Below are 26,864 nucleotides of genomic sequence, written 5' to 3' on the forward strand. Positions count from 1 at the left end.
GTAGGAAGAAACCTCCAGGATCTTCAAGCTTGGGAGGAAGTCCTTTTCTGATTAGTGCACTGCATTCTTCAGTGAGCATTACAGTCTCCTTTTCATTCCAACTCCTTTTCTTGTTGATGAGCTCCTTTAAGAACTTGGCATATAGAGGCATTTGCTCTAATGCCTCAGCCAAGGGTATGTTGATCTCTAGCTTTTTGAAAGTCTCAAGGAATTTGTGGAAATATTGATCCTTTGCTTCTTTGTGGAATCTCTGTGGATAAGGTAGTGGAGGTGTAAGACTCTTCTCCACTTGCTGCTGTCTTGGATTTGGTTCTTCCATTATCTGCTTTCCCTTCTTCAAATTCTGTGGTTGGTTGATCTCTTCTATGAGCTTTTCTGAGACATTCTTACTTGTTATGTCCTTGTTGTTAGCTCCATCCTTCCCTGTTAGTTCTTTGTCACTCTCCATAAGCTTCTTGGTTGCCCCTTGGTTGCCATCCACCAATGTCTTTCCACTCCTTAGTTTCACAGCTTTGCACTCTTCTTTTGGATTAGGAATGGCGTCACTTGGTAGTGAGCTTGAAGGTCTCTCAATAGAAATCTACTTGGAGATTTGTCCAATCTGCCTTTCTAGGCTCTTCATGGAAGCTTCTTGGTTCTTTGTTGTTAATTCTTGGTTCTTCATCATCTTCTCCATGAGCATCTCCAGATTAGTAATTCTCTGAGAGTCTTGTGAGATTGGTTGGTTTTGGGGTGTTGATGGATGATGGTAAGTATTTTGGTTAGTTGGTTAGGTATTGGATGGATAATGGTTGGAATTGGGGTAATTGTTTTGGGATTTTCTGTAAGGAATTTGGTTAGTCGGCTGCTGGTTGTGATTTTGGTTGTTTCTTGGAGTATTTTGAGCTGAGTTCCTTTGCCATGGTTGTTGGTTTTGGTTGTGGTTATCTCCCCACCTAAGGTTTGGGTGGTTCTTCCAAGATGGATTGTAGGTGTCACCATACACCTCATTTGATCCAGAATTTTGGTTGTGCATATAATGCACTTGCTCTTGTTGCTGTTCTTCTTGGTTCTCTTCATTTTGCCCCCAAAGAGTTGATGGTTGGCTTGTGGCACTTACTGATTGATGAGCGGATAATTTGTATACTTTTTGGCATTGTTTTTAGTATGTTTTTAGCTTGATCTAGTTAGTTTTTAGTATATTTTTATTAGTTTATAGTTAAAATTCACTTTTCTGGACTTTACTATGAGTTTGTGTGTTTTTCTGTGATTTCAGGTATTTTCTGGCTGAAATTGAGGGTCCTGAGCAAAAATCTGATTCAGAGACCAAAAAGGACTGCAGATGCTGTTGGATTCTGACCTCCCTGCACTCGAAGCGGATTTTCTGGAGCTACAGAAGCCCAATTGGCGCGCTCTCAACGGCATTGGAAAGTAGACATCCTGGGCTTTCCAGCAATATATGATAGTCCATAATTTGCCCGAGATTTGATGGCCCAAACCGGCGTTCAAAGTCACCTCAAGAAATCCCAGCGTTAAACGCTGGAACTGGCACCCAAATGGGAGTTAAACGCCCAAACTGGCACTAAAGCTGGCGTTTAACTCCAAGAAGAGTCTCTGCACGAAAATTACTTCATTGCTCAGCCCAAGCACACACCAAGTGGGCCCGGAAGTGGATTTTTATGTCATTTACTCACCTTTGTACACCTTAGGCTACTAGTTTTCTATATATAGAACCTTTTACTATTGTATTTTCATCTTTGGATTATTTTTCGATCCTTTGATCATCTTTGGACATCTAGTTCTTAGATCAGATCTTGGTTCTTCTGGTTCCCTCTCTGGGGCCGAAACCAATGATCACTCTTGTTCTTATGTATTTTCAACGGTGGAGTTTCTACACACCATAGATTAAGGTGTGGAGCTCTGCTGTACCTCGAGTATTAATGCAATTACTATTGTTCTTCCATTCAATTCCGCTTGTTCTTGTTCTAAGATATCACCTGTTCTTCAACTTGATGAAGGTGATGATTGACACTCATCATCATTATCACTCATGAACAAAGTGACTGACAACCACTCTTGTTCTACAAGCATTTGAGGCTAAGTGAATATCTCTTGGATCCCTGATTGCACGATGCATGGTTGATCGCCTGACAACCGAGTGCTCGTCTGACAAACGAGCCAACCATTCCGTGAGATCAGAGTCTTTGTGGTATAGGCGAGAACTGATGGCGGCATTCAAGAGAATCCGGAAGGTCTAACCTTGTCTGTGGTATTCTGAGTAGGATTCAATGACTGAATGACTGTGACGTGCTTCAAACTCCTGAGGGCGGGGCGTTAGTGACAGACGCAAAAGAATCACTGGATTCTATTCTGGCCTGATTGAGAACCGACAGATGAATTCCGCTATGCTGTGACAGAGCATATGCAAATCACTTTCACTGAGAGGATGGGAGGTAACCACTGACAACGGTGAAACCCTTGCTTAAGCTTGCCATGGAAAGGAGGAAGAAGGATTGGATGAAGACTGTAGGAAAGCAGAGAGACGGAAGGGAAGGCATCTTCATGCGCTTGTCTGAAGTTCCTACCAATGAATTACATAAGTATCTCTATCTTTACCTTTGTGTTATTTTCGTTCATCACCATATACATTTGAGTTTGCCTGACTAAGATTTACAAGATGACCATAGCTTGCTTCAATACTAACAATCTCCGTGGGATCGACCCTTACTCGCGTAAGGTTTATTACTTGGACGACCCAGTGCACTTGCTGGTTAGTTGTGCGAAGTTGTGTAATGCCATGGTATTGAGCTACCACGTTTTTGGAGCCATTACCGGGGATTATGAGAGTTGTGAAAAAGTATTGTTCACAATTTCGCGCACCAAGTTTTTGGCGCCGTTGCCGGGGATTGTTCAAGTTTTGAGCAAGCTTTTGGTAACATCAGTGCCAAGATCCGGCAACAACACCAAGTTTTTGGCGTTATTGCCCGGGATTGTTCAGGCTGGACAACTGACGGTTCATCTTGTTGCTTAGATTAGGTATTTATTTTTTTCGAAATTCTTGAAGATGAATTCTAGAGTTTCATGATGATTTGTTGAAATCTGGCTGGCTGAGAAGCCATGTCTAATCTGATTGGACCGAGGTTTCAACTCATCACCACAAGAGCTTGTTGATTTATCATCAATCTTGCTTTTGGAGCAGTGATCTGCTAAGGCTTGGCTGGCCTCTGGCGATGTCTAGTGTTTTGGACCGAAGCTTTCTTTGAAAGCTTGGCTGGCTGTAAAGCCATGTCTAATTCCTGGACTGAAGTCTTAGACTAACATTGCACTGATTCCTGGAATTCTCATTAAGAATTTTGATATCTTTTTCCTCTTAATTTTCGAAAAAACACAAAAAAAATTACAAAATTATAAAATCCAAAAATAGTTCTTGTTTGAGTCTAGTGTCTCATCATAAGTTTGGTGTCAATTGCATGCATTCATATGTCTTAGTGATCTTCAAGATGTTCTTGATGATTTGCTTGCTCTGATCTTTGAATTCTATTGACTTGAGTGTCTTGTGTGTCTCATATGCATTTTCATTTTGTTAGTGTCAGTAGTATGCAAACTGCTAAGTTTGGTGTCCTGCATGCATTGCTAATTGATTCTAGTTACATTTTGATTTTTTTTTTCTATTATCAAAAATCCAAAAATATTTTTAATTTGTGTCTTTTCAAGTCAATAATACAGAGAATTGAAGATTCAGAACATACAGCAGAGGAATTGCACAGAAAAAGCTGGGCGTTCAAAACGCCCAGTGAAGAAGGACAGACTGGCGTTTAAACGCCAGCCAGGGTACCTGGTTGGGCGTTTAACGCCCAAAAGGGTAGCATTTTGGGCGTTAAACGCCAGAATGGATACCATTCTGGGCGTTTAACGCCAGGATGGCTAGAAGGGGGAAGATTTTGTTTTCAAATCAATTTTTTTTAAAAAGTTTTCAAAATCCTTTCAAAATCAAATCTTTTTCAAATCAATTTTTCAATCAAATCTTTTTCAAAATTAACTTCTTTCCTTTTTCAAAGATACTTACTATCGATTAATGATTTGATTCAACATTTCAAATATGTTACCTTTTCTGTTGAGAAAGGTTTAATGATTGAATCATATCTTTTCTTGTTAGTCAAGTTTTTAATTTTCAAATCAAATCTTTTTAAAAAAAATGTTTTCAAATCATATCTTCTCAATCACATTTTTTTTAAAACCAATCATATCTTCTTAATCACATCTTTTTCAAAATAGTTTTCAATCAAATCTTTTTGATTTCTAATTTCAAAATCTTTTTCAAAAATCATTTGATTTCTTTTCCCTCTTTTCATTTTCGAAAATTAATTAGTCTTTTTAAAATGTTTTCAAAATTTTTCACTTAATTTTCGAAAATGACTTCCCTCCTTCTCATATCCTTCTATTTATGGACTAACACTATCCCTTAATGCAAAATTCGAACTCCATCTCCTTTGTTAAAGTTCAAATTTTCTACTTCTGTCTTCTACTCTTCTTTTCCTCTGACACCTAAAGGAATCTCTATACTGTGACATAGAGGATTCCACATTTTCTTGTTCCCTTCTCTTTCTTATGAGCAGGAGCAAAGACAAAGGCATTCTTGTTGAGGCTGATCCTAAACCTGAAAGGACCTTGAAGAGAAAGCTAAGAGAAGCCAAAGCACAACTCTCTTTAGAGCACCTGAACGAATTCTTCAAAGAAGAAGAACAAATGGCAGCCGAAAACAACAACAATGCCAACAATGCAAGGAAGGTGCTGGGTGACTTCACTGCACCTACTCCCGATTTCTATGGGAGAAGCATCTCTATCCCTGCCATTGGAGCAAACAACTTTGAGCTTAAGCCTCAATTAGTTTCTCTAATGCAACAGAATTGCAAGTTCCATGGACTTCCATTGGAAGATCCTCATCAGTTCTTAGCTGAATTCTTGCAAATATGTGACACTGTCAAGACTAATGGGGTTGACCCTGAGGTCTACAGACTAATGCTATTCCCCTTTGCTGTAAGAGACAGAGCTAGAACATGGTTGGACTCTCAACCTAAAGAAAGCCTGGACTCTTGGGAAAAGCTAGTCAATGCCTTCTTGGCAAAGTTCTTTCCACCTCAAAAATTGAGTAAGCTTAGAGTGGAAGTCCAAACCTTCAGACAGAAGGATGGAGAATCCCTCTATGAAGCTTGGGAAAGATACAAACAATTGATCAGAAAGTGTCCAACTGACATGCTTTCTGAATGGAGCATCATAGGTATTTTCTATGATGGTCTCTCTGAACTGTCCAAGATGTCTTTGGATAGCTCTGCTGGAGGATCTCTTCACTTGAAGAAGACGCCTACTGAGGCTCAAGAACTGATTGAAATGGTTGCAAATAACCAATTCATGTACACTTCTGAAAGAAATCCTGTGAACAATGGGACTAGTCAGAAGAAAGGAGTTCTTGAGATTGACACTCTGAATGCCATATTGGCTCAGAACAAAATATTGACTCAACAAGTCAATATGATTTCTCAAAGTCTGTCTGGAATGCAAAATGCACCAAGCAGTACTAAGGAAGCTTCATCTGAGGAAGAAGCTTATGATCCTGAGAACCCTTTAATGGAAGAGGTGAATTACATGGGAGAACCCTATGGAAACACCTACAATCTTTCATGGAGGAATCATCCAAATCTTTCATGGAAGGATCAACAGAGACCCCAACAAGGTTTCAACAATAACAATGGTGGAAGAAACAGGTTTAGCAATAGCAAGCCTTTTCCATCATCTTCTCAGCCACAGATAGAGAGTTCTAAGCAGAATAATTCTGACTTAGCAACCATGGTCTCTGATCTAATCAAAACCACTCAAAGTTTCATGACTGAAACAAGGTCCTCCATCAGAAATTTGGAAGGACAAGTGGGTCAGCTGAGCAAGAAAATTAATGAACCCCCTTTGCTCACCAAAGAACTGGATGACTTGTCTAGGCAGAAACTGCCTCAAAAGAGGTAGGATCTTGGGAAGTTTTCTATACCTTGTACCATAGGCACCATGACCTTCAAGAAGGCCTTGTGTGACTTAGGGTCAAGTGTAAACCTCATGCCCCTCTCTGTAATGGAGAAATTAGGGATCTTTGAGGTGCAAGCTGCAAAAATCTCAGTAGAGATGGCAGACAACTCAAGAAAACAAGCCTATGGACTTGTAGAGGATGTTCTGGTTAAAGTTGAAGACCATTACATCCCCACTGATTTCATAGTCCTAGAAACTGGGAAGTGCATGGATGAATCCATCATCCTTGGCAGACCCTTCCTAGCCACAGCAAAGGCTGTGATTGATGTTGATAGAGAAGAGTTGATCATTCAAGTGAATGAAGAATCCTTGATGTTTAAGGCCCAAGGATATCCCTCTGTCATCATGGAGAGGAAGCATGAAGAGCTTCTCTCAAAACAGAGCCAAACAGAGCCCCCACAGTCAAACTCTAAGTTTGGTGTTGGGAGGCCACAACCAAACTCTAAGTTTGGTGTTGAACCCCCACATTCAAACTCTAAGTTTGGTGTTGGGAGGTTCCAACACGGTTCTGAGCATTTCTGAGGCTCCATGAGAGTCCTCTGTCAAGCTAATGACAGTAAAGAAGCGCTTGTTGGGAGGCAACCCAATGTTTTATAATTAACTATTTTCTTTTGTTATTTTATCTTTTTTGTAGGTTGATGATCATAAGAAGTCACAAAAACAATGAAAAAAGCAAAAACAGAATGAAAAACAGGAAGAAAAACAGCACACCCTGGAGGAAGATGCTGCTGGCGTTCAAACGCCAGTAAGCCTACAGTTGGGCGTTTAACGCCCAGTCTGGCACCATTCTGGGCGTTTAACGCCAGAAAGGGGCACCAGACTGGCGTTAAACGCCAGAGAAGGGCAAGAACCTGGCGTTAAACGCCAGAAAGGGGCACCAGCCCGGCGTTTAACGCCAGAATTGGCTCAAAACGTGAATTTTGATGCCAATTGGTGCAGGGATGACTTTTCCTTGACACCACAGGATCTGTGGACCCCACAGGATCCCCACCTACCCCACCACCACTCTCTCTCTTCTTCCACCATTCACCAATCACCTCAACACCTCTTCCCCAAAAACCCTTCACCTATCAAATCCCATCTTTCTCTTCACCACTCACATCCATCCTTCATAAAACCCCACCAACCTCACCCTTCAAATTCAAACCACTTTCCCTCCCAAACCCACCCATAATGGCCGAACCATTACACCCCCTCTCTCCTATATATACCCTTCTTCAACCCTTCTTTTTCACACAACCTAAACACCACTTCTCCCCCTCTTTGGCCGAACACACCACCATCTCCCTCTTCCTCATTTCTTCTTCTTCTACTCTCTTCTTTCTTCTTTTGCTCGAGGACGAGCAAACATTTTAAGTTTGGTGTGGTAAAAGCGTTGCTTTTTCGTTTTTCCATAACCATTATGGCATCCAAAGCCGGAGAAACCTCTAGAAAGAGGAAAGGGAAGGCAAAAGCTTCCACCTCCGAGTCATGGGAGATGGATAGATTCCTCTCAAGGGTGCATCAAGACCACTTCTATGAAGTTGTGGCCTTGAAGAAGGTGATCCCCGAGGTCCCCTTTTCACTCAAAAAGGGTGAATATCCGGAGATCCGACATGAGATCCGAAGAAGAGGTTGGGAAGTTCTTACCAACCCCATTCAACAAGTCGGAATCTTGATGGTTCAAGAGTTCTATGCCAATGCATGGATCACCAAGAACCATGACCAAAGTGTGAACCCGAATCCAAAGAATTATCTCACTATGGTTCGGGGGAAATACTTGGATTTTAGTCCGGAGAGTGTGAGGGTGGCGTTCAACTTGCCTATGATGCAAAGAGATGAGCATCCTTACACTAGAAGGGTCAACTTTGATCAAAGGTTGGACCAAGTCCTCACAGTCATATGTGAAGAGGGCGCACAATGGAAGCAAGATTCAAGAGGAAAGCCGGTCCAATTGAGAAGGCATGACCTCAAGCCCGTGGCTAGAGGATGGTTAGAGTTCATACAACGCTCAATCATTCCCACTAGCAACCGGTCCGAAGTTACCATAGACTGGGCTATCATGATCCATAGCATCATGGTTGGAGAAGAAATAGAGGTTCATGAGGTTATAGCCCAAGAACTCTATAAGGTGGCGGACAAGACCTCCACCTTGGCAAGGTTAGCCTTTCCTCATCTCATTTGTCACCTCTGTTATTCAGTTGGAGTTGACATAGAGGGAGACATCCCCATTGATGAGGACAAACCCATCACCAAGAAAAGAATGGAGTACACAAGAGACCCCACTCATCATGAGATCCCTGAGATTCCTCAAGGGATGAATTTTCCTCCACAAGACTATTGGGAGCAATTAAACACCTCCCTAGGAGAGTTGAGTTCCAACATGGGACAACTAAGGGTGGAGCATCAAGAACACTCCATCATCCTTCATGAAATTAGAGAAGATCAAAGAATCATGAGGGAGGAGCAACAAAGACAAGGAAGAGACATTGAGGAGCTCAAGCACTCCATAGGATCTTCAAGAGCAAGAAAGAGCCGCCATCACTAAGGTGGACCCGTTCTTTGATTTCCTTGTTATTTGTTCTTCTGTTTTTCGAATTTTTAGTGATTATGTTTATCCATGTTTGTGTCTTGTGATCATTAGTGTCTATGCCTTAAAGTTATGAATGTCCTATGAATCCATCACCTTTCTTGAATAAAAATGTGCTTAATTGAAAAAGGAAGAATTGCATGAATTTTGAATTTTATAACAGTTTAATTATTATTGATGTGGTGGCAATATTTTTGTTCTCTGAATGTATGCTTAAACAGCGCATATGTATCTTGAATTTGTGGTTCATGAATGTTGGCTCTTGAAAGAATGATGAAAAAGGAGACATGTTACTGAGGATCTGAAAAATCATTAAAATGATTCTTGAAGCAAGAAAAAGCATTTCTATTCAAAAAAAAAAAGAGAGAAAAAGAAAAATAGAAAAAATAGAGAAATAAGAGTTGTGATCCAAGGCAAATAAGAGTGTGCTTAAGAACCCTGGACACCTCTAATTGGGGACTTTAGCAAAGCTAAGTCACAATCTGAAAAGGTTCACCCAATTATGTGTCTGTGGCATGTATGTATCCGGTGGTAATACTGGAAGACAGAGTGCTTTGGGCCACAGCCAAGACTCAATAAGTAGCTTTGTTCAAGAATCATCATACTTTACTAGGAGAATCATTAACACTATCTGGATTCTAAGTTCCTAAAGAAGCCAATCATTCTGAATTTCAAAGGATAGAGTGAGATGCCAAAACTATTCAGAGGCAAAAAGTAGAAGCCCCGCTCATCTAATTAATACTGATCTTCAGAGATGTTTTTGGAATTCATTGCATATTCTCTTCTTTTTATCTTGTTTGATTTTCAGTTGCTTGGGGACAAGCAACAATTTAAGTTTGGTGTTGTGATGAGCGGATAATTTGTATACTTTTTGGCATTGTTTTTAGTATGTTTTTAGCTTGATCTAGTTAGTTTTTAGTATATTTTTATTAGTTTGTAGTTAAAATTCACTTTTCTGGACTTTACTATGAGTTTGTGTGTTTTTCTGTGATTTCAGGTATTTTCTGGCTGAAATTGAGGGTCCTGAGCAAAAATCTGATTCAGAGACCAAAAAGGACTGCAGATGCTGTTGGATTCTGACCTCTCTGCACTCGAAGCGGATTTTCTGGAGCTACAGAAGCCCAATTGGCGCGCTCTCAACGGCATTGGAAAGTATACATCCTGGGCTTTCCAGCAATATATGATAGTCTATACTTTGCCCGAGATTTGATGGCCCAAACCGGCGTTCAAAGTCACCTCAAGAAATCCCAGCGTTAAACGCTGGAACTGGCACCCAAATGGGAGTTAAACGCCCAAACTGGTACTAAAGCTGGCGTTTAACTCCAAGAAGAGTCTCTGCACGAAAATTACTTCATTGCTCAGCCCAAGCACACACCAAGTGGGCCCGGAAGTGGATTTTTATGTCATTTACTCACCTTTGTACACCTTAGGCTACTAGTTTTCTATATATAGAACCTTTTACTATTGTATTTTCATCTTTGGATTATTTTTCGATCCTTTGATCATCTTTGGACATCTAGTTCTTAGATCAGATCTTGGTTCTTCTGGTTCCCTCTCTGGGGCCGAAACCAATGATCACTCTTGTTCTTATGTATTTTCAACGGTGGAGTTTCTACACACCATAGATTAAGGTGTGGAGCTCTGCTGTACCTCGAGTATTAATGCAATTACTATTGTTCTTCCATTCAATTCCGCTTGTTCTTGTTCTAAGATATCACCTGTTCTTCAACTTGATGAAGGTGATCATTGACACTCATCATCATTATCACTCATGAACAAAGTGACTGACAACCACTCTTGTTCTACAAGCATTTGAGGCTAAGTGAATATCTCTTGGATCCCTGATTGCACGATGCATGATTGATCACCTGACAACCGAGTGCTCGTCTGACAAACGAGCCAACCATTCCGTGAGATCAGAGTCTTCGTGGTATAGGCGAGAACTGATGGCGGCATTCAAGAGAATCCGGAAGGTCTAACCTTGTCTGTGGTATTCTGAGTAGGATTCAATGACTGAATGACTATGACGTGCTTCAAACTCCTGAGGGCGGGGCGTTAGTGACAGATGCAAAAGAATCACTGGATTCTATTCCGGCCTGATTGAGAACCGACAGATGAATTCTGCTATGCTGTGACAGAGCATATGCAAATCGCTTTCACTGAGAGGATGGGAGGTAGCCACTGACAACGGTGAAACCCTTGCTTAAGCTTGCCATGGAAAGGAGGAAGAAGGATTGGATGAAGACAGTAGGAAAGCAGAGAGACGGAAGGGAAGGCATCTTCATGCGCTTGTCTGAAGTTCCTACCAATGAATTACATAAGTATCTCTATCTTTACCTTTGTGTTATTTTCGTTCATCACCATATACATTTGAGTTTGCCTGACTAAGATTTACAAGATGACCATAGCTTGCTTCAATACTAACAATCTCCGTGGGATCGACCCTTACTCGCGTAAGGTTTATTACTTGGACGATCCAGTGCACTTGCTGGTTAGTTGTGCGAAGTTGTGTAATGCCATGGTATTGAGCTACCACGTTTTTGGAGCCATTACTGGGGATTATGAGAGTTGTGAAAAAGTATTGTTCACAATTTTGCGCACCACTGATGCAACCTGAAGGCTATCAATTCTCTTGGCCATTTGCTCAAATTGTTGCTGAATCTGCTGCTGCATCACTTTGTGTTGAGCCAAAATTATATCCACTCCTTCCAATTCTAACACTCCCTTCCTCTATGATGGTTGGCGTTGCCTTTGGTGCGCAAAGAAATATTGGTTGTTGGCCACCATATCAATGAGGTTTTGAGCTTCTTCTGCAGTTTTCATCAATTGCAATGATCCTCCAGCTGAGTGATCAAGTGCCTCTTGAGCCTTCAGAGTAAGTCCTTCATAGAAGTTCTGCAGCTTGTCCCACTCAGTGAACATCTCTGGTGGATATTTCCTCAGCAGAGCCTTATATCTTTCCCATGCCTCATATAGATTTTCAACATCCATTTGAGTGAATGTCTGCACCTCAGTCTTCAATCTTATGATCCTTTGAGGGGGATAAAATTTGGCAAGAAACTTGCTCACCAAATCATCCCAAGTGTTGATGCTCTCCTTTGGAAATGTTTCTAGCCATTGAGTGGCTTTGTCTCTGAGAGAGAATGGGAACAACAGCAGCTTGTATATATCAGGGTGCACTCCGTTGCTTTTAACTGTGTCACAGATCCTCAAGAAAGTGGATAGATATTGGTTCGGGTCCTCCAATGGCCCTCCTCCAAAAGAGCAGTTGTTTTGGACCAATGTGATGAGTTGTGGCTTCAGTTCAAAATTGTTTGCATTGACATTAGGGGTAAGAATGCTACTCCCACAATGTCTTGCATTTTCAAATGTATAGGAGGCCAATACTCTCCTCTGTTGTGGGTTATTGTTGGCCCCTCCTTCTGGCTGATTGAGATTAGATAGATCTCCTTCCATCTCTTGGAATTCCTCCTCAGATTCTTCCTCTCCAACAATGTTCTTCCCTCTTTCAGCTCTTCTTAATCTTCGAAGAGTTCTTTGGTTAGTTTCAAAGAAAATAGGAGAAGCTCTCCCTGTACCTGACATACAAATACACAACAAGAAACACACAGAACCAGAAAACCAGTGAAACTTCAATCTATTGCTAGAATGAAGTTTTAGTTAGCTTAAGCAAAAATTCAAACAGTTAATATGTTAGTTGAGAACAAAAGAAAAAAATGCTTAATCTAGATCTCCACTTCACTTAATCATTGTCAATCTATTTCAATCCTTGGCAACGGCGCCAAAAACTTGATATGTGGAAAATGATCCAACACAAAACTCACCGGCAAGTGTACCGGGTCGCATCAAGTAATAAAACTCACGGGAGTGAGGTCGATCCCACAGGGATTGAAGGATTGAGCAATTTTAGTTTAGTGGTTGATTTAGTCAAGTGAATCAAGTATTGGTTGAGTGATTTTGTATCCAACAGTAAGTAAATATCAGGAAATGTAAAGGGAGAGGGATGAATTGCAGAAATTAAAGAGAACTGAAAGTAAAAGAGCTGAATCTTAAAGAACAAGAAATTAAATGACTGAAACTTAAAGTGCAAGAAATGTAAATTGCAGTAACTTAAAGTGCAAGAAATATAAATTGCTTGAATGGAAAAGGGATTTGAGGACTGGGATTTCAGAATTTAAGCAAGGGAAATTAAATTGCAACAATTATCAAAGCAAGAGATGATTTGAATTTGACTAGATCTTCAAACAGAAATGGAAAATGTGATTGCAGCAGTGGTTCAGCAGAAGAACCAAAAAGAGAAAATCAGATCTCAGGACTCCAGAGACTAGATAGCAGAGTCTAGATCTCAATTGCCTTCCTAGATCCAAGTTCACAAAGCAATTAAAGAGAAATTAAAGATTGCAGCAGTAGAGGAAATGGAATTTAACTCAATTATGCAGTAGGAAAATCAAAGAGATCTTAAATGGAGATTGAGACAGAAGTTCCTCAATTCTTCACACTTAAGACTCAAACAAAACCCAGAAAACAAAACGATCAGAGGAGGAAGAAGTGAATTCTCTCCTCCAATTCTCAAGCCAATTTTGCAGAAAACAGAAAAATGGAAAGTGAGCTCTCAAGTTGACTAAGGATGAAAATTAAAAATGAAAGTAAGCTCTCTAAAAAAAAACCTGTCCTCTAATCCTAACTAACACCTATTTATACACTTTCTATTTTGGATCTAAGAATTTTGAGTGGGCTTTTTGATTTGGTGAAGAAATGAATTAAGTTGGATTTTTGAGTGAAATTCAGCCCATGTTGCTCCCAGGAGGTTGCTTTGCTCTTGTGGAGGGCAGAGCAGGGAAGCCTTGCATGTGGATCCAACTAGCGTGCCAAATTGGGAGGGGCATCAGGATGCTGCCCTGCCCTTGTGGAGGGCAGGGCAATGTTGTCATGGTGCGTCCAAGCTGCGCGCCCAAGCTCCCTTGCTGTGCGTGCTGGCCGTGCCAATTTGTGTGCCATGCACCAAGAAATGCTGCCCTGCCCTCCACAAGGGCAGAGCAGCGCAAGCTTTCCTTGTTCTTGGGTGAGGTCCTAAGTTCGAAACTTGCTGGATGGCTTTTGTTGCCCCTTTTTTCTTGGTTTTCTTGGTGCCAAGGTAGCGCCTGGTCTCTTGCTTCCTCAAGGTCTTGTGTTCAATCCTTGGAGGTTGAAAACAAGCTAATTTTGGCTTGTTTTCCTTCCTTTTGAACGCTACTTCCTTCCCTCTTGAGCTTGGTTCGAAACCCATGGATGGCACTTGAAGAACAATTTCCTTGAATTTTTCCATGAGGAGTCCGAAACTGCTCTTGAGGAGGGCAGGGCAGAGATTTTCCTTCTCTCATTTCTTGGCCTAGAATTGTGCTCCGCCCTCAAGGAGGGCAGGGCAGTGAAGCCTTGAATGCTTGGTTCATTGTTGTGCTCCCTTGGAGGGCAGTGTGCTCTCGTGGAGGGCAATGTGGCTTCCTCCCTTCCATGCGCTACATTCTTTTCCTCCTTGGGTCACGCTTTCTTAAGCCACGCTTCCTTCTTTTCTTCTTTTCTTCACCTACAAATAATCAAAACAATCAATCAAAGTATCACTAAATTCACAAAGTTTATAAATCAATTAAAAATCAATTAAATTTAGCTTAAACCTCATTATTTAGCATCAATTAAATGGTGGTTATTTGATTCAAATAAAACATGCAATTCCACTCTAAATTGCTTACTTAGGGTGCAAGAAAGTGCATAAAAACTAGTGAAACAAGTGAAATTAGCTTGAGAAATAGGTATATGATGACTTGTCATCACTCTTCTTTTTTCTCTGATGTAATATAAGTGTTGCTCCTCTACTACATTATTTGAATTCTGCTTGTTTTGTGAAGATCTGAATCTGATTGTGATTGTGATGAAACTCTAGGATGATGATAGTAACCTAGAATATGAGGTTGAAGCATTTTCCCCAATAAGTTCGGAAGTAGCATAAGAGACTGTGGCATGTGTGAAGGTGAAGGTCACTAGCCTTATACCTTCTCCAATTATACATTATATCTAGATTTCTTGCCTTAGATGGTTACACAGTGCTTGTTTGATTGCATGTTCTCATGATTAAATTGCATTTTATTGAATCTAATGCCTACCTTAATTTCCATGTTTTACTTCTAAAAGAAGTCTATAATATATTTTACAATGTTTTGCAAATATGTTTCATACTGGACAAATATAAGACTAGCAATTGTGCTATTCTTTAACATTTCGCTGGCATGTTTATGTGAATTATTCATTCCTTAGGTAATGATTATTTCACTAAGTGAATCAACACCTAGTAGTTCAACAATTGAGGCTCCACTGACTATACATGCTTCAGTTTGCAATTCATCTAAAACTTCTAACAAGGGCATACAATCCTCTAGTTTAATGCAAAGAACAGAGATTATTTTTTTGGTTACTATTAAGAGACAGACACTGCCAGCTGTATCATTGACCGATAATATTAAAATCAAGGGATTAGATGGTAGCAACATGGCTTCTAAAAAGCGGAAAATAGCATGGTCAGAGGAAAAGGACAATCTGCTACGAGATGTTGTTCAAAGATTTGGTGAAGGGCATTGGGCTACCATTGCAAAAGGAGGCAATGTTCCTGTTAAAAGGACTGCTAAACAGATAGATCAAGTAACTATTTCAACTTTAGCTTACAAATTATGTGATCTTTATATTAACTGTTGTTATTTAATTTCTCAGTATGAAAGTGAATGTTTAATTCAGTGTAAAGCAACATGTATGTGCAGAAGAAATATGTTATTAGAGGTAGCAATGGTTGCAAGGTTGGAGACGATAACAACAGCCTGTATATCTTAGTACTACCACTGTTACTACACTTTGATCTATGAATATGTTATTGTTGCAAAATGCAAATGGGGGTTTGATTTGAAGTTGAAAAGAAAGTTGGTATCTTTGGTGCAGGGTCCTGATGTGGGAAGATGGGTTTTGCCAAGGAAGGAGTGCAAGTCTGGTGGAAGACATGGATGGAGGAGGAGAGGATCTAGTGAGAAAGGCCTTTAGCAAGATGTCCATTCAGTTATATAATTATGGAGAAGGATGGGTATTGGGTAGTTCTTTGTTTTGTGAAAATCTCCATGCTGTGTTTGTCTCTAATTGGGTGTCAACGAATTAATTTTAATCTTAATGTTTGGATGGGAACATGTTGATGGAAAAAGTTGCATCTCATAAGTGCCACAAGTGGGTCTTCAAAGAGCCCACAAAATGTGAGCCTAATATCTCCAACGACTAGCAGAGCTCCTTTGATGCTTTACCTCTCTTAACTCTCTCTCTCTCTCTCTCTCTCTCTCTCTCTCTCTCTCTCTCTCTCTCTCTCTCTCTCTCTCTCTCTCTCTCTCTCTCATTATTCTTCCCATGCTTTTAGCTTCAAACAAAACAAACATAATCCACCATTTAAATCTTATTTCTATTGCTTATGTGTACCTATCTCATGATTGATTGATTCATCCCAATCTTTCTTTTTTTGGCCTTATTTATTGCAGCTTCCTCCTGAATGGACCGACTAATTTGATTCTGGCATTCAGGCCACTCCACAATTATTCTTAGGCCTCCCTTTATTATTGTTTCTTAAACATTTATTTTTAATTTACCAATAAATTTAGTTATTTTTCCTCTTATTCTTTTTGGACAGACTATTGCTGTAATTCAAGCTGGACATAGCCTTATAAATTGTGGGAATATATAATTTGAAATGATTTGTTTACTAAAAACATTAGATAAGATAATTAGTTCAGAGAGGTTATCTGTTCATTTATTTTTGCAGTTGTTATGCCAATGTTGTACTACAGTGTTGCCATACTTTTGCAATAGATAAATTCCTGTCATTTTAAGATCTATTAATTCAAATAATATGGAGAGTAAACATGCACCTCATACTTTGCAGATAAAATACATGAAATATGGAGAAAAATATGAGCGTCAGAAAAGGATGATGGATCTTACTGTTGAGATAGAAGGGGACATAACAACCCTGCAGGAAGCTTATTTTGAGTTTATAGGCTTGTAGTATTTTTTGTTGTTTAGATTTGTAATATGATTTATTACTTTTCAAGAAAAATTTGTGTATCAACATTTTGAGTTTAATGAAATTCTCATTTTGTAGTAATTAATTTCAATATATTTATATTATACATAACAATAATAATTGTTAGCAAAAATAATTGAGATTCTAAAGAAAAAGGTAGTTCATTGCTTCTAAAAAATGAATATAATATAACTAAAAAAAGTCTTAAGATTTTAGCGACAATAGTAATGGTCGGCAAAAGTGAATAATATTACAATTTTAGAATTATTTTTAGTGGCTATAGAAATTGTTGGTAAAATGGGTTTTGGCGGCAATAGTAATGGCCACTAAAAATGAATAATATTGCAACTTTAGAATTACTTTTGGTAGCCATATAAATTGCCAAGAAAATGGCCGCTAAAAATTACATATTTTTTTGCGGCCATTAAAAAAGTCTTTACCGGCAAATGTTATAATTGCCACTAAAACCTTTTAGCGATGAAGCATAAGACGGCTAATGTCTAATTGCTAGTAAATGTATTAGCATCTATTTTTATTGCCGCTAAAAACAAAATAAATGGTCGCTAAAAATGATTTTTCTTGTAGTGATTGTTAGGTGCGTTCCCTCTTTATATCATTCTTGTATATATTAATCTTAGATGTTAGTTGCTTGGATAAATTTTTGTTTTAGGTTGAATATTTGAATAGGTAATAATCTTGTTTTGAATTAACTTTTTCTTTTGCATTGTATGTTTAAGTCTTGGAAAGTCTTGTTTATGTTAAGTCTTGGTAAGATCTTCTAATTTTCTTTATTTTTCTATGTTGAATATTTGCTTGAGGAAGTGAATTTTCTTTGTTTGGGGTCTTAGAGTTTAGGAATTAGTTGTATCTTGTATGTGGTGAACTCTTGAAGGGTGTAAAAAAATGTGTCCTGATGGTCCCGCGTACGCGGCCCTATGCCCGCGTACGCAACCTTGCTTTTTTGGACCATTTCGCGTACGCAGTCACCTTCCGCGTACGCAACCCCCTCGAACATAGAGCACCATCTCCGTACAAGCTGTTCGCGTACGTGAACTTCCTTCCGCATGCATATAGGTTGTGTACACGAGCTCCAAAAAAAAATCATGTCATGCATACGCATTCATGGTTCCGCGTACGCATGACTCCCTTGTTTCACATATTTTTCTTTTCTTATCTTCTCTCCATTTCTTTTCTTCTTTTCTCTTTTTCTCTCTTTTTTCCCTTATTCAACCATCATCTATCACCACCATTAACCATCTACCTCCATCTTTATTCATTAGTTAGTTAGTTTGAATTTTCTATTTTAGTAGATTAATTGGTTAGGATAGGTTATCTTTTGGTGATAAGTGTTAGATTATTGATTTGATTTGTTGATTGTGCTGAGATATTACTGCTACTTGCCGACATGATGCTATTTTAGTATCGTTGTTGTGAATATTCATTGTTGGATTCCTTTATTCAGGTTATACATTATTGCTTGGTATTAAATTTTTCATGCTTAATTTTGTGCATACCAAATACTCATGAGAATTGCCTTCAAAGCATTCTAAATCTTTTGAATTGCATGTTTTGGCCACCATGTGATTTGATTTTATTATCATTAGGCAATTTGCTTATATTTGATGCATTTATTGTTAGGTGATGCTTGATTATGTTGACTTTTATTTACATCGCCAAGTTTGTCCATCGATATTGTGGCATTGTTAAATTGGATTGTAAGCTCACTTAAGGACATCTTTTTGAAATTCTCAAGCTATATGGACCATGCTTGCTATGTGATTGATTTTAACTTCTATCCCTCTTTTACTATGTTGCATAGCACCCATGTGCCCCACTTTATGTCAATTAGGTATTACGAAGGAACTTCAAAGTATGTCATTGATTGTTGTGTAAGTTTCATATTTCATTTGATCTATTAAATTCTCTTGCACATCAACCAATGTCCATTCATTATCCATTTCACAATTGCTTGATTATTGCTTGAATACTCTCATGCTTCTTTATTACTTATTTATTTGTCTTAACCTACAAGTTTTCTTTAAGGTATCTCAAGCACACTAGAATGAGTGAAGTGCATACTTTTTTTTGTATAATTGTGACATAGCTTTTAACGCTAGTGTGTGAGTTTTAAACTATGCACAATCTTAGAATTCACACACTTATTTTCATCAATGTCACATACTGATTCACTCACTTTTATTTTAGTGATCATTTTACAACAATATATGCTTCCTTGTTTTCAAATTTACTCATCTTACTTTAGTCTGTTTTATATTCCTCATGATGAGTCATCATTAGTAACAAGAGAAGCAGAAGAAAGAACATGCAGCAGCCAGATACCCACCAACTAAAGGTGGCAATCCGTAAGGTCTCCATACCCTTTGCTCATCTTTGAATGCACGGAAGACCATACAAACTTTTAAGTGGGGGGAGGCTGGTCGTCCGACTGATAAGCCAATCTTGGGTGAAAAATTCTAATCCCAACACTTTCACATTCAATTTTTCTGTTATTACTATGTCTTTTAGAATCTTTAGTTGCATTTTCTTGGTTTTCAAATATATAATAAGTTTATTTAAAATAGTAATGAAATCTTCCAAGAAAAATATTCTTAATAGGGCATTGACATTCCAATTGATTTGAGTTAAAATATTTTTCATTGAAACTTGCTTGAATTATATATTGTGGAACATGGTTTTTGAGCTAAGAACACACAACCTTGTGAGTTTTGAGCCTAATTGTGTGGTTATATTATACAACCACTATTTTCATTCTTGTGTGTATTATTCTCTTTCTATGATTGTAATCTTTGATTTGTTTGATTCTTTATGTCCATTATTTTGTGTATGAATGCATTTATATGATTGAGGCTTTCATTTCAAATAGCTCACTTACCCAAATGGTCTTACCGTTTTATCCACCTTTATTAACCAATTTTGAGACTATTTTAATCATCTTTTGTTCTTTATCTTAACACATCACTACCCCTAAGTAAAAAACAATAAATATTCTTAATTTAGATCTTTGATTAGTTTAGGCTAGTGATGGTGTGTATTATTCAAGTGTGGGAAAGTTTGGTGACATTGGTAGAGATAAAAGGGTATTTTTATATTTTTGTTAAAGATCTTAGAAATTGGGTACATATTCGTGCATTAAATGTTTAAACTATATGCGTTGATACTTTTGCATATATTTATTTTGAAAAGAAAAAAAAAGAAAAAAAAGAAGAAAAAAAAGAAAAAGAGAAAGAGAAAAAGAAAGCAATAAGAAGGGAACAAAATGCCCCAAAGAAAAGTAATAAGAATAATGCATATGGGATGTGAATTAAAAAGAATGCATGAGTGTGTGAAAAAATGAAGAATGGGTAGTTAGGTTTTCATTTGAATTGTATAGGTTGTTATATGTGTTAAGTGAGAGTTTAAGTTAATCAAAGATTCAAATTTCAAGCTCACTTGATCATATGCATCCTTACCTCTACCCTAGTCCCATTACAACCTTGAAAAAGCCTTCATAATAATTGTATGCATGCATTGAATAATTTGATTGTTAGATGAAAGACAAATCATAGAAGGCATGATTAAAGGAGAATTGAGTGAATCAATCCTATACACTTGAGCGATTAGAGCGTATACACATTAGATGAGGGGTTCGATTGCTCAATTCTTTGTTTCCACCGGTTATTATTCCTGATCTTGCAAGTTGTAAATTCTTTTCAATAACTTTAATCAATTGTTGGTTTTAACTTGGTTGTGCCTGCTTTAACCCTTATGTTTATATATGTATTCTTGAAAATTGATTTATTTTGACTAAGTAGTTGCATGCATATAGATAGTTTATTTTGAATAAGTGTTGCATCCCTTAGTCTTATCCTTCTTGAGTTTAGCATGAGGACATGGTATTGTTTAAGTGTGGGGATGTGATAAATTCATATTTCATAGTATTTATTTGCTTTAATTAGGTGGATTTTATTGACTTCTCTTGCATTTATTCATTGAAATAGCATAGTTTTGTGAATTTCTCCTAATTGTGCTTAGTGATGAAAACCATGCTTTTTATGCTTAAAATTGCTAATTTTAATTTCTCTTCTATTCCATTCGATACCTTGATGTGTTTATTTAAGTGATTAAAGTTTTAGAAAGCAAGGATGACTTGGAAGGATGAAGAAAAAGCATGCAAAAGTTGAGAAGTTCATGAAGAAGTGAAGGATTTGTAGAGTTGTCAATCCTGACCTCTTCGTACTAAAGGGATCATAACATGAGCTGTAGAGCTCCAAATGAGGTGGTTTTAGTGACATTAGAAAGCTAACATCTGGGACTTCAAAATGATATACAAATGTCTATGGTGGACGTCTGTTAAGACATCCGCGTATGCAGCCAAATTGCCACATATGCAGAACACAAAAAAATGTGACGCACTTAAGGCAACACGTGACCAACAATTTCTGGAGTATTTTGGGCCCAATCCAACCCATTTCTGATGCTATTGAACTAGGAATTGAAGGGAGAATGAAAAAAGTAGTCATAATTTAGTTTTAGCCGTGCTTTAGGTTAAATTTCTAGAGAGAGAAACTCTATTTTCTCTCTAAAATTTAGGATTTTGTGCTTAATTTCCTCTTAGATTTAGGGTTAAATACTTGTTTTGATTTAGTTTTCTATACTTTTTCATATTCTATTGCTTTAATTTTCTTAGTTCTTGTTAATTTCTCATTTTGGTCACTTTTATGTTTATGACCTCTTGTTGATTTTGATTTCTATTTAATGCAACTTCATTCTTTTATGTTTATGATTGCTTAATTTAGTTGTTATTATTATTTTCTTACATTTGGTAGTTGTAGATTTTACTAATTCATGCAATTTACCATGCTTTATGTTTACGCACATTAGGTGTTTGATGAAATGCTTGAATTGGTTTTAAAGTAGATTTTTGCACTCTTGGCTTGAGGGTTGAGTAATTGGAGACTCTTGAATTATCAAAATCTAATGTTGATTGGTAATTGAAGGTTGCTAATTGGCTTGAATTCCACTAAATCTAATATTTCATTAGGATTTGATTAGGACTTGTGGACTATAGTTAATTGTGCTCATTTGACTTTCCTTCATTGTTAGAGGATGACTAAGTGAGAGCAATATACACTTACTATCGCAATTGAGAATAACAATGAGGATAGGAATTCTAATTCTCACCCCTAGCCAAGGCTTTTTATATTAATTGATTATCATTCCTTTTTGTTAGCTTTGATTTCTTAGCTCTTTTAGCATTTATAGTTCCTTAGTTGTAGCTTTACTTTCTTGTCGTTTATATTTCTTGTCCATTGTCATCACAACCCCTATTTTCTCATAACCAATAATATACACACTTTCTTACTATTCCTTTGAGAGACAACCCGAGGTTTAAATACTCTTGATTTTTATTAGTTTGACTTTAAGAGACAAACAAATTAAACTTTGATTGAGAGTTATCTGTTGGTTTGGATCTATATTTCAATAGAATTATTTTGTGAAAAATTTTGAACCGATGATTTTCCTCTATCAGCTACCGTACGTAGCGAGATTAGAAGACATGGGTAGATATAGTTGGGATCCGCCGCTCTATCGTGGTTATACCGGTGCTTGTGCTATGTGGCCAACAGGAACGTGGTTAAGTTGGTCGGTCCATTGTAGCTCCCGGAGTCATGGATCTTCTGGCAGTTTTCGAATTTATGTCCGATGGGTTTGACGTCTTTCATTGGCTGTTAGCAACGAGGTAATTAATGGTTATTGTTGTTATGTTTAATAATTTATATTAAAGATTATTGTCGTTGTTTATAACATGTATCAGGTGTCAGGTGGTCCGGTTATTAGCCAACATTAAGTGAGAAAGGGCCAAGAGTTGTGCAGTGGAGGCTCAAGATAGATTTACTTCGGGAAAGGGATGTGAGTGTTTTAGCTTTCAAGCATTTAATGTTAAGTGTTTTAATCTACTTACTGTATGTAAATTGACCTGCAATACTCGTTTCTCTTTACCAGTTCACGTAGATGTCATATAGCACACCGGATATTGTTCAGGTCATTCATCCTGAGATCCTAGAGCCCCAACATACGATACTATGGAGGGCTGTGATGGCATTGATATACTTTGCTATGATAGAGTGGCAACAGTTGGATAGGGTGCTACCACAGCTTGGTAGAGTACAGCATCGCCTACTGCCCGTACTCGATATTGATTTTTTGATGTCAAAGGATGGTAGAGCAGAGACCGATGATTTCCAAACACGTTACAGAGATGACACATATATTGGACCAGACGGGCCGACCATGTATTACAATTTGATGTGGTGGCAGACCCAGGACCGTCACAAGCTTACTTGGAGTGGTGACATGAGCATGGGAGGAGATTCTTATCGCCTGAGCTTTTTCTCAGGGACCCTAGAGCAGATGCTATCCCAGCCGAGGTGACACAAAGAGGTCCAGGACGGGTCCTTGATATGGATCAGGTGTCAGATATTCTTAATAGACGTCGAGTGGAGTGGAGGCATGGTGTTGGGACACGAGCCAGCGATCATGAGTGGAGATGGCTTGATGATGTGATTGATGCCATGGAAGGGAGGGGTCAAGGTCATCAACAAGGTAGAGGGCGTAGTCGAGAGGGAGGGAGGTGGGATGACGAGGTAGAGGTCGACGTATTAAGAGAGGTAGGGATGACATTGGAGGTGGTGGAGTTGATAGCAATGGAGATGGAGGTGGAGGTGGAAGTGGAGATGATAGTGATAGCGGTGGAGGTGGTGTTAGAGGTGGATCTGGTGTCGGTGGAGGTGCTGATGGATGTGGAGATGGTGGAGGGTTTAGAGGTGAGGGGGGTTTTGGTGATTATTTTGTTAGTGTCCTTAGCAGTGATATGGCCCCGTATGAGAGTCAGATATTCATGAGCCAGGGTGAGCTTCTTTTGGATTTGCTAGGCAACGATGGCCTTGATAGTGACTTTGGAGGATCATGCTTCCTAGAGGAGATTAGCATCATTATCCAAGAGGATGAGGTAGCCTAATGTGGACTGCAGGTCGCCGGACACCAGATGCCCCTTGATATGGACCTGAACGAGCCTCTGTCAGGACCTTTGGACGAGACATTTGCATTGGGTAGCACTTATTCCTCAGCAGTTGCAGCAGCACTCCCCGAGCGTGCAGGCCCATCTAGGCCACCCGGGCCAACTGGAGACTAGGATGAGGTATCTCTCGCTCAGAGAGGACAGAAGATCAGGCACCACATCGCTACTTCACAGGGCCACATCTATTCTAACTATTCGGATGATTGTTATGTTATATGTTATTATATTATCATGCTATGTCATTATCATTGTGTTGTTGTATTCAGTATTATGTTATCATGCTATGTTATCATGTTATTAGGTTATCATCCTATGTCATTATATAGTACTTGAATGAGTTTTGAAACTACTTAATTTATGTCTGTTGAAATTTTACAGAAAAAAGTAAAGGTAACACCATGATAAAAAAGAAGACGCAATAATATTAATAACGACAGTCCATTGGATAAGACAATAATAAAGACAACTACAAACACGGAGAAGATAACCCAAAATGGCACAAACATTGATAAACAACAATAAAGTGTAATATAGTGGACATAAGAAAAGGCAACACAATGAAAAAAACACTAAACTCCGCTAGCTGCTCCAAACCCCCCGGCGACTTCTCCCTGTGGACAATTCTACCGAGTATGACTAGGCTGTCTGCATAGTCCATACCGCTTTGGTCTATTTGGATCGACCTCATCCATATTAGTGCAAATTCTAGTACTCCTCGGATGACCTTCAGATGCACGTCTCTTACAGGGATCAGAAATGATTGTTGGATCAACATATGGTGGTCAAAAGCCTTTTGGAATTAGAAGATTGAATCCCATCATATATACATTAAAAACCGTGCTGAGTTGATATACCTCGTGGACATAAATTGCCCAATTCAAGCGGGAATATGCACCGCAGGAGACTGCATGGCGACATGGGTAGTGAAATGCCTGAAAGTACCCGCAATCACAATTCCAATCTCTCAACGAGACTTTGTAAGTACCAAGTGAGAAGTTACCCGTTGGAGTAGTATCGGAGCCTCAAAAATAAATCCTACTCCTCTAAAAACTAAAAAAATAATAAACGATGAAGGGAAAATAAATTCTAACAACTCAACTCATGAATATAATCTTTTATACTCCTGTAGCTCTGCACTAAACCTTCGCACCTATAGCTGAAAGGGGGTGGAAATAGGGGTGTTCAAAACCGATCCGGACCGAACTAAACCGACGGACCGAACCGAAAAAATCGAAAACCGAACAAAACCAAAAACCGAAAAAAATGTATTTTGCTGTTTCTTTGCGGTTCGGTTCGGTTTTCGGTTCTGACCATAAAAACTCGAACCGAACCGAACCGAACCGGTAACTAAAGAAACCCTAAAAAAACCATTAGTTAACCCAACCCATTAGACAGCCCATTACCCCACGGCCCACCTCCCCACCCCCTTCAGAAAACCTAGCGTCCCCATTACCCCACCCCCACCCCCACCCCACGTCCCCACGCAGCCAAACCTCTCAAAGAAATCCCATTACCCTAACCCCCCCCCTCCAGCAGCACCTCCCTGTCCCTCCCAGCCCCAACAAACAGTGTCTCCCAGCCCCGACCAGCAGCCCCTCTCAGCCCCTAACTCTTCTTGCCCCTTTGCCTCCAATCCTCTCAACTCTCAGCGCCTTTTGCTCTCCCTCTCCCTTCCTCGTCCTCCCTCTACTCCGCGCCTCTGCCATTTCTGCCGGCTTGCCTCTGGACAACACCAACCCTGACTTGTGTCCCTCGGCCCTGTTCTCTTCCTCGTAGCACGGCTCTCTCTCCGTCGTCCTCCCCGGCACGGCTACGCCATCGTCCTCTCCCAGCAGCACGCCATCGTCCTCCACAGCTCCACGAAGGCCGCAGCAACACACTGTAGTCCTTGTAGTGCCTCTCTCTCCATCGTCCTTTCTGCACTCTGCCACTCTGTCTATATCAGCAGATTATCAATAATGGAGCCTAAGTCAGGTTGGTTCTTCTACTTCTGATCCAGCCACTTGTTGTTTTTTGCTTCTTGATTTTCTATGTTCTATTAATTTTATTTAATGTTCTGTGTTCTCTCTTCTGTTCTAATTTTTGCTGGCTGCTGCTACTATTATCTGTTTTTTTAATTTGTTAATTATTATTGATTATTGATTTTAATTTGTTAATTAATCATTATTATTGCTGCTGCTACTGTAACTGTTATTGTTAATGGTTCATTCTTATTATTGCTGCTGCTAATTCATTTGAATTTGAATTTGTTAATCTGTTAGTTAAAAAAGGGAGACTCCAAATGCAATTTTGGTGGTATTTGTGTGGTTTTGATGAATTAGTGGTGTGATGAGGTTGAAAATAGATAGCCGGTATTATTGTAAAAATTTTAACGGGGGAATTCTTCCTTATTGGTTTGATGGCTGCTACTATTTTTTGCTTTTAACTTGTTATTAATTCAATGATTTATTGTTATTTTGTTTTTGGTTTTGATTCACTGTTAGTGTTGATATTTAATGTTGTATTTGTGATTTTTTGTAGTTTGATCATAGTATGAGGGATAACATTGGTGAAACTGAAGGTGGAATTGGTGGATATGTAATATTGTAATGCTTTCAATGCTGTCGGACAGCACTGGCGGTGCGGCTCTTTTGGTTCTGTTCTTTCTAATTTGTTCTTGCAGCTTTGGTAATTTGTGGTTCTGTTTGATAATTTCTGTTTGAAAATTTGTGGTTCTGAATCCTTTTCTTGATTTTTTTTATCATGACAGGTATAGGATGCATCCAAAGATATGCAAATCCTCTTCACTGCATTTTGATGACAATAAAGCACAAAATATGAGCCAATAACGTATATTTGATGGATTGTTGCTGGTTGTTGACTTGTTTATTTCATTGTTGCTGCCTTGCTGGTTGTTCTGTTGAATTACTAAATTGCTTTTGAGTTTTGAAGTGATTTAGTATGATTTATCAATTGTTGGAGGTTTTGAATTACTGAATTATTGTTGAATTACTTTATTGTTGGTATTGTTGCTGCTTGGTTAATGATTTTGTAAATTGCTTGATTTTGTAAATTGTTTGTAAATTGATTTTGTTGTTTAATGTATT

The 26,864-nt window shown here is 38.7% G+C and overlaps 1 protein-coding gene across 1 annotated transcript; it reads left to right on the top strand.

The window, feature by feature from the left end:
• Nucleotides 1–15,139: 15,139 nt before the first annotated feature.
• On the top strand, nt 15,140–16,182 carry LOC140184115 (uncharacterized). The gene is made up of 4 exons (XM_072234402.1): nt 15,140–15,289; nt 15,406–15,464; nt 15,581–15,719; nt 16,159–16,182. Exons 1-4 carry the CDS (start codon nt 15,140–15,142, stop codon nt 16,180–16,182), a joined length of 372 nt encoding a protein of 123 aa, XP_072090503.1.
• Nucleotides 16,183–26,864: the final 10,682 nt, after the last annotated feature.

The sequence above is a fragment of the Arachis hypogaea genome, chromosome 4 (assembly GCF_003086295.3).
Source record: "Arachis hypogaea cultivar Tifrunner chromosome 4, arahy.Tifrunner.gnm2.J5K5, whole genome shotgun sequence".
Classification (NCBI taxonomy): domain Eukaryota; kingdom Viridiplantae; phylum Streptophyta; class Magnoliopsida; order Fabales; family Fabaceae; genus Arachis; species Arachis hypogaea.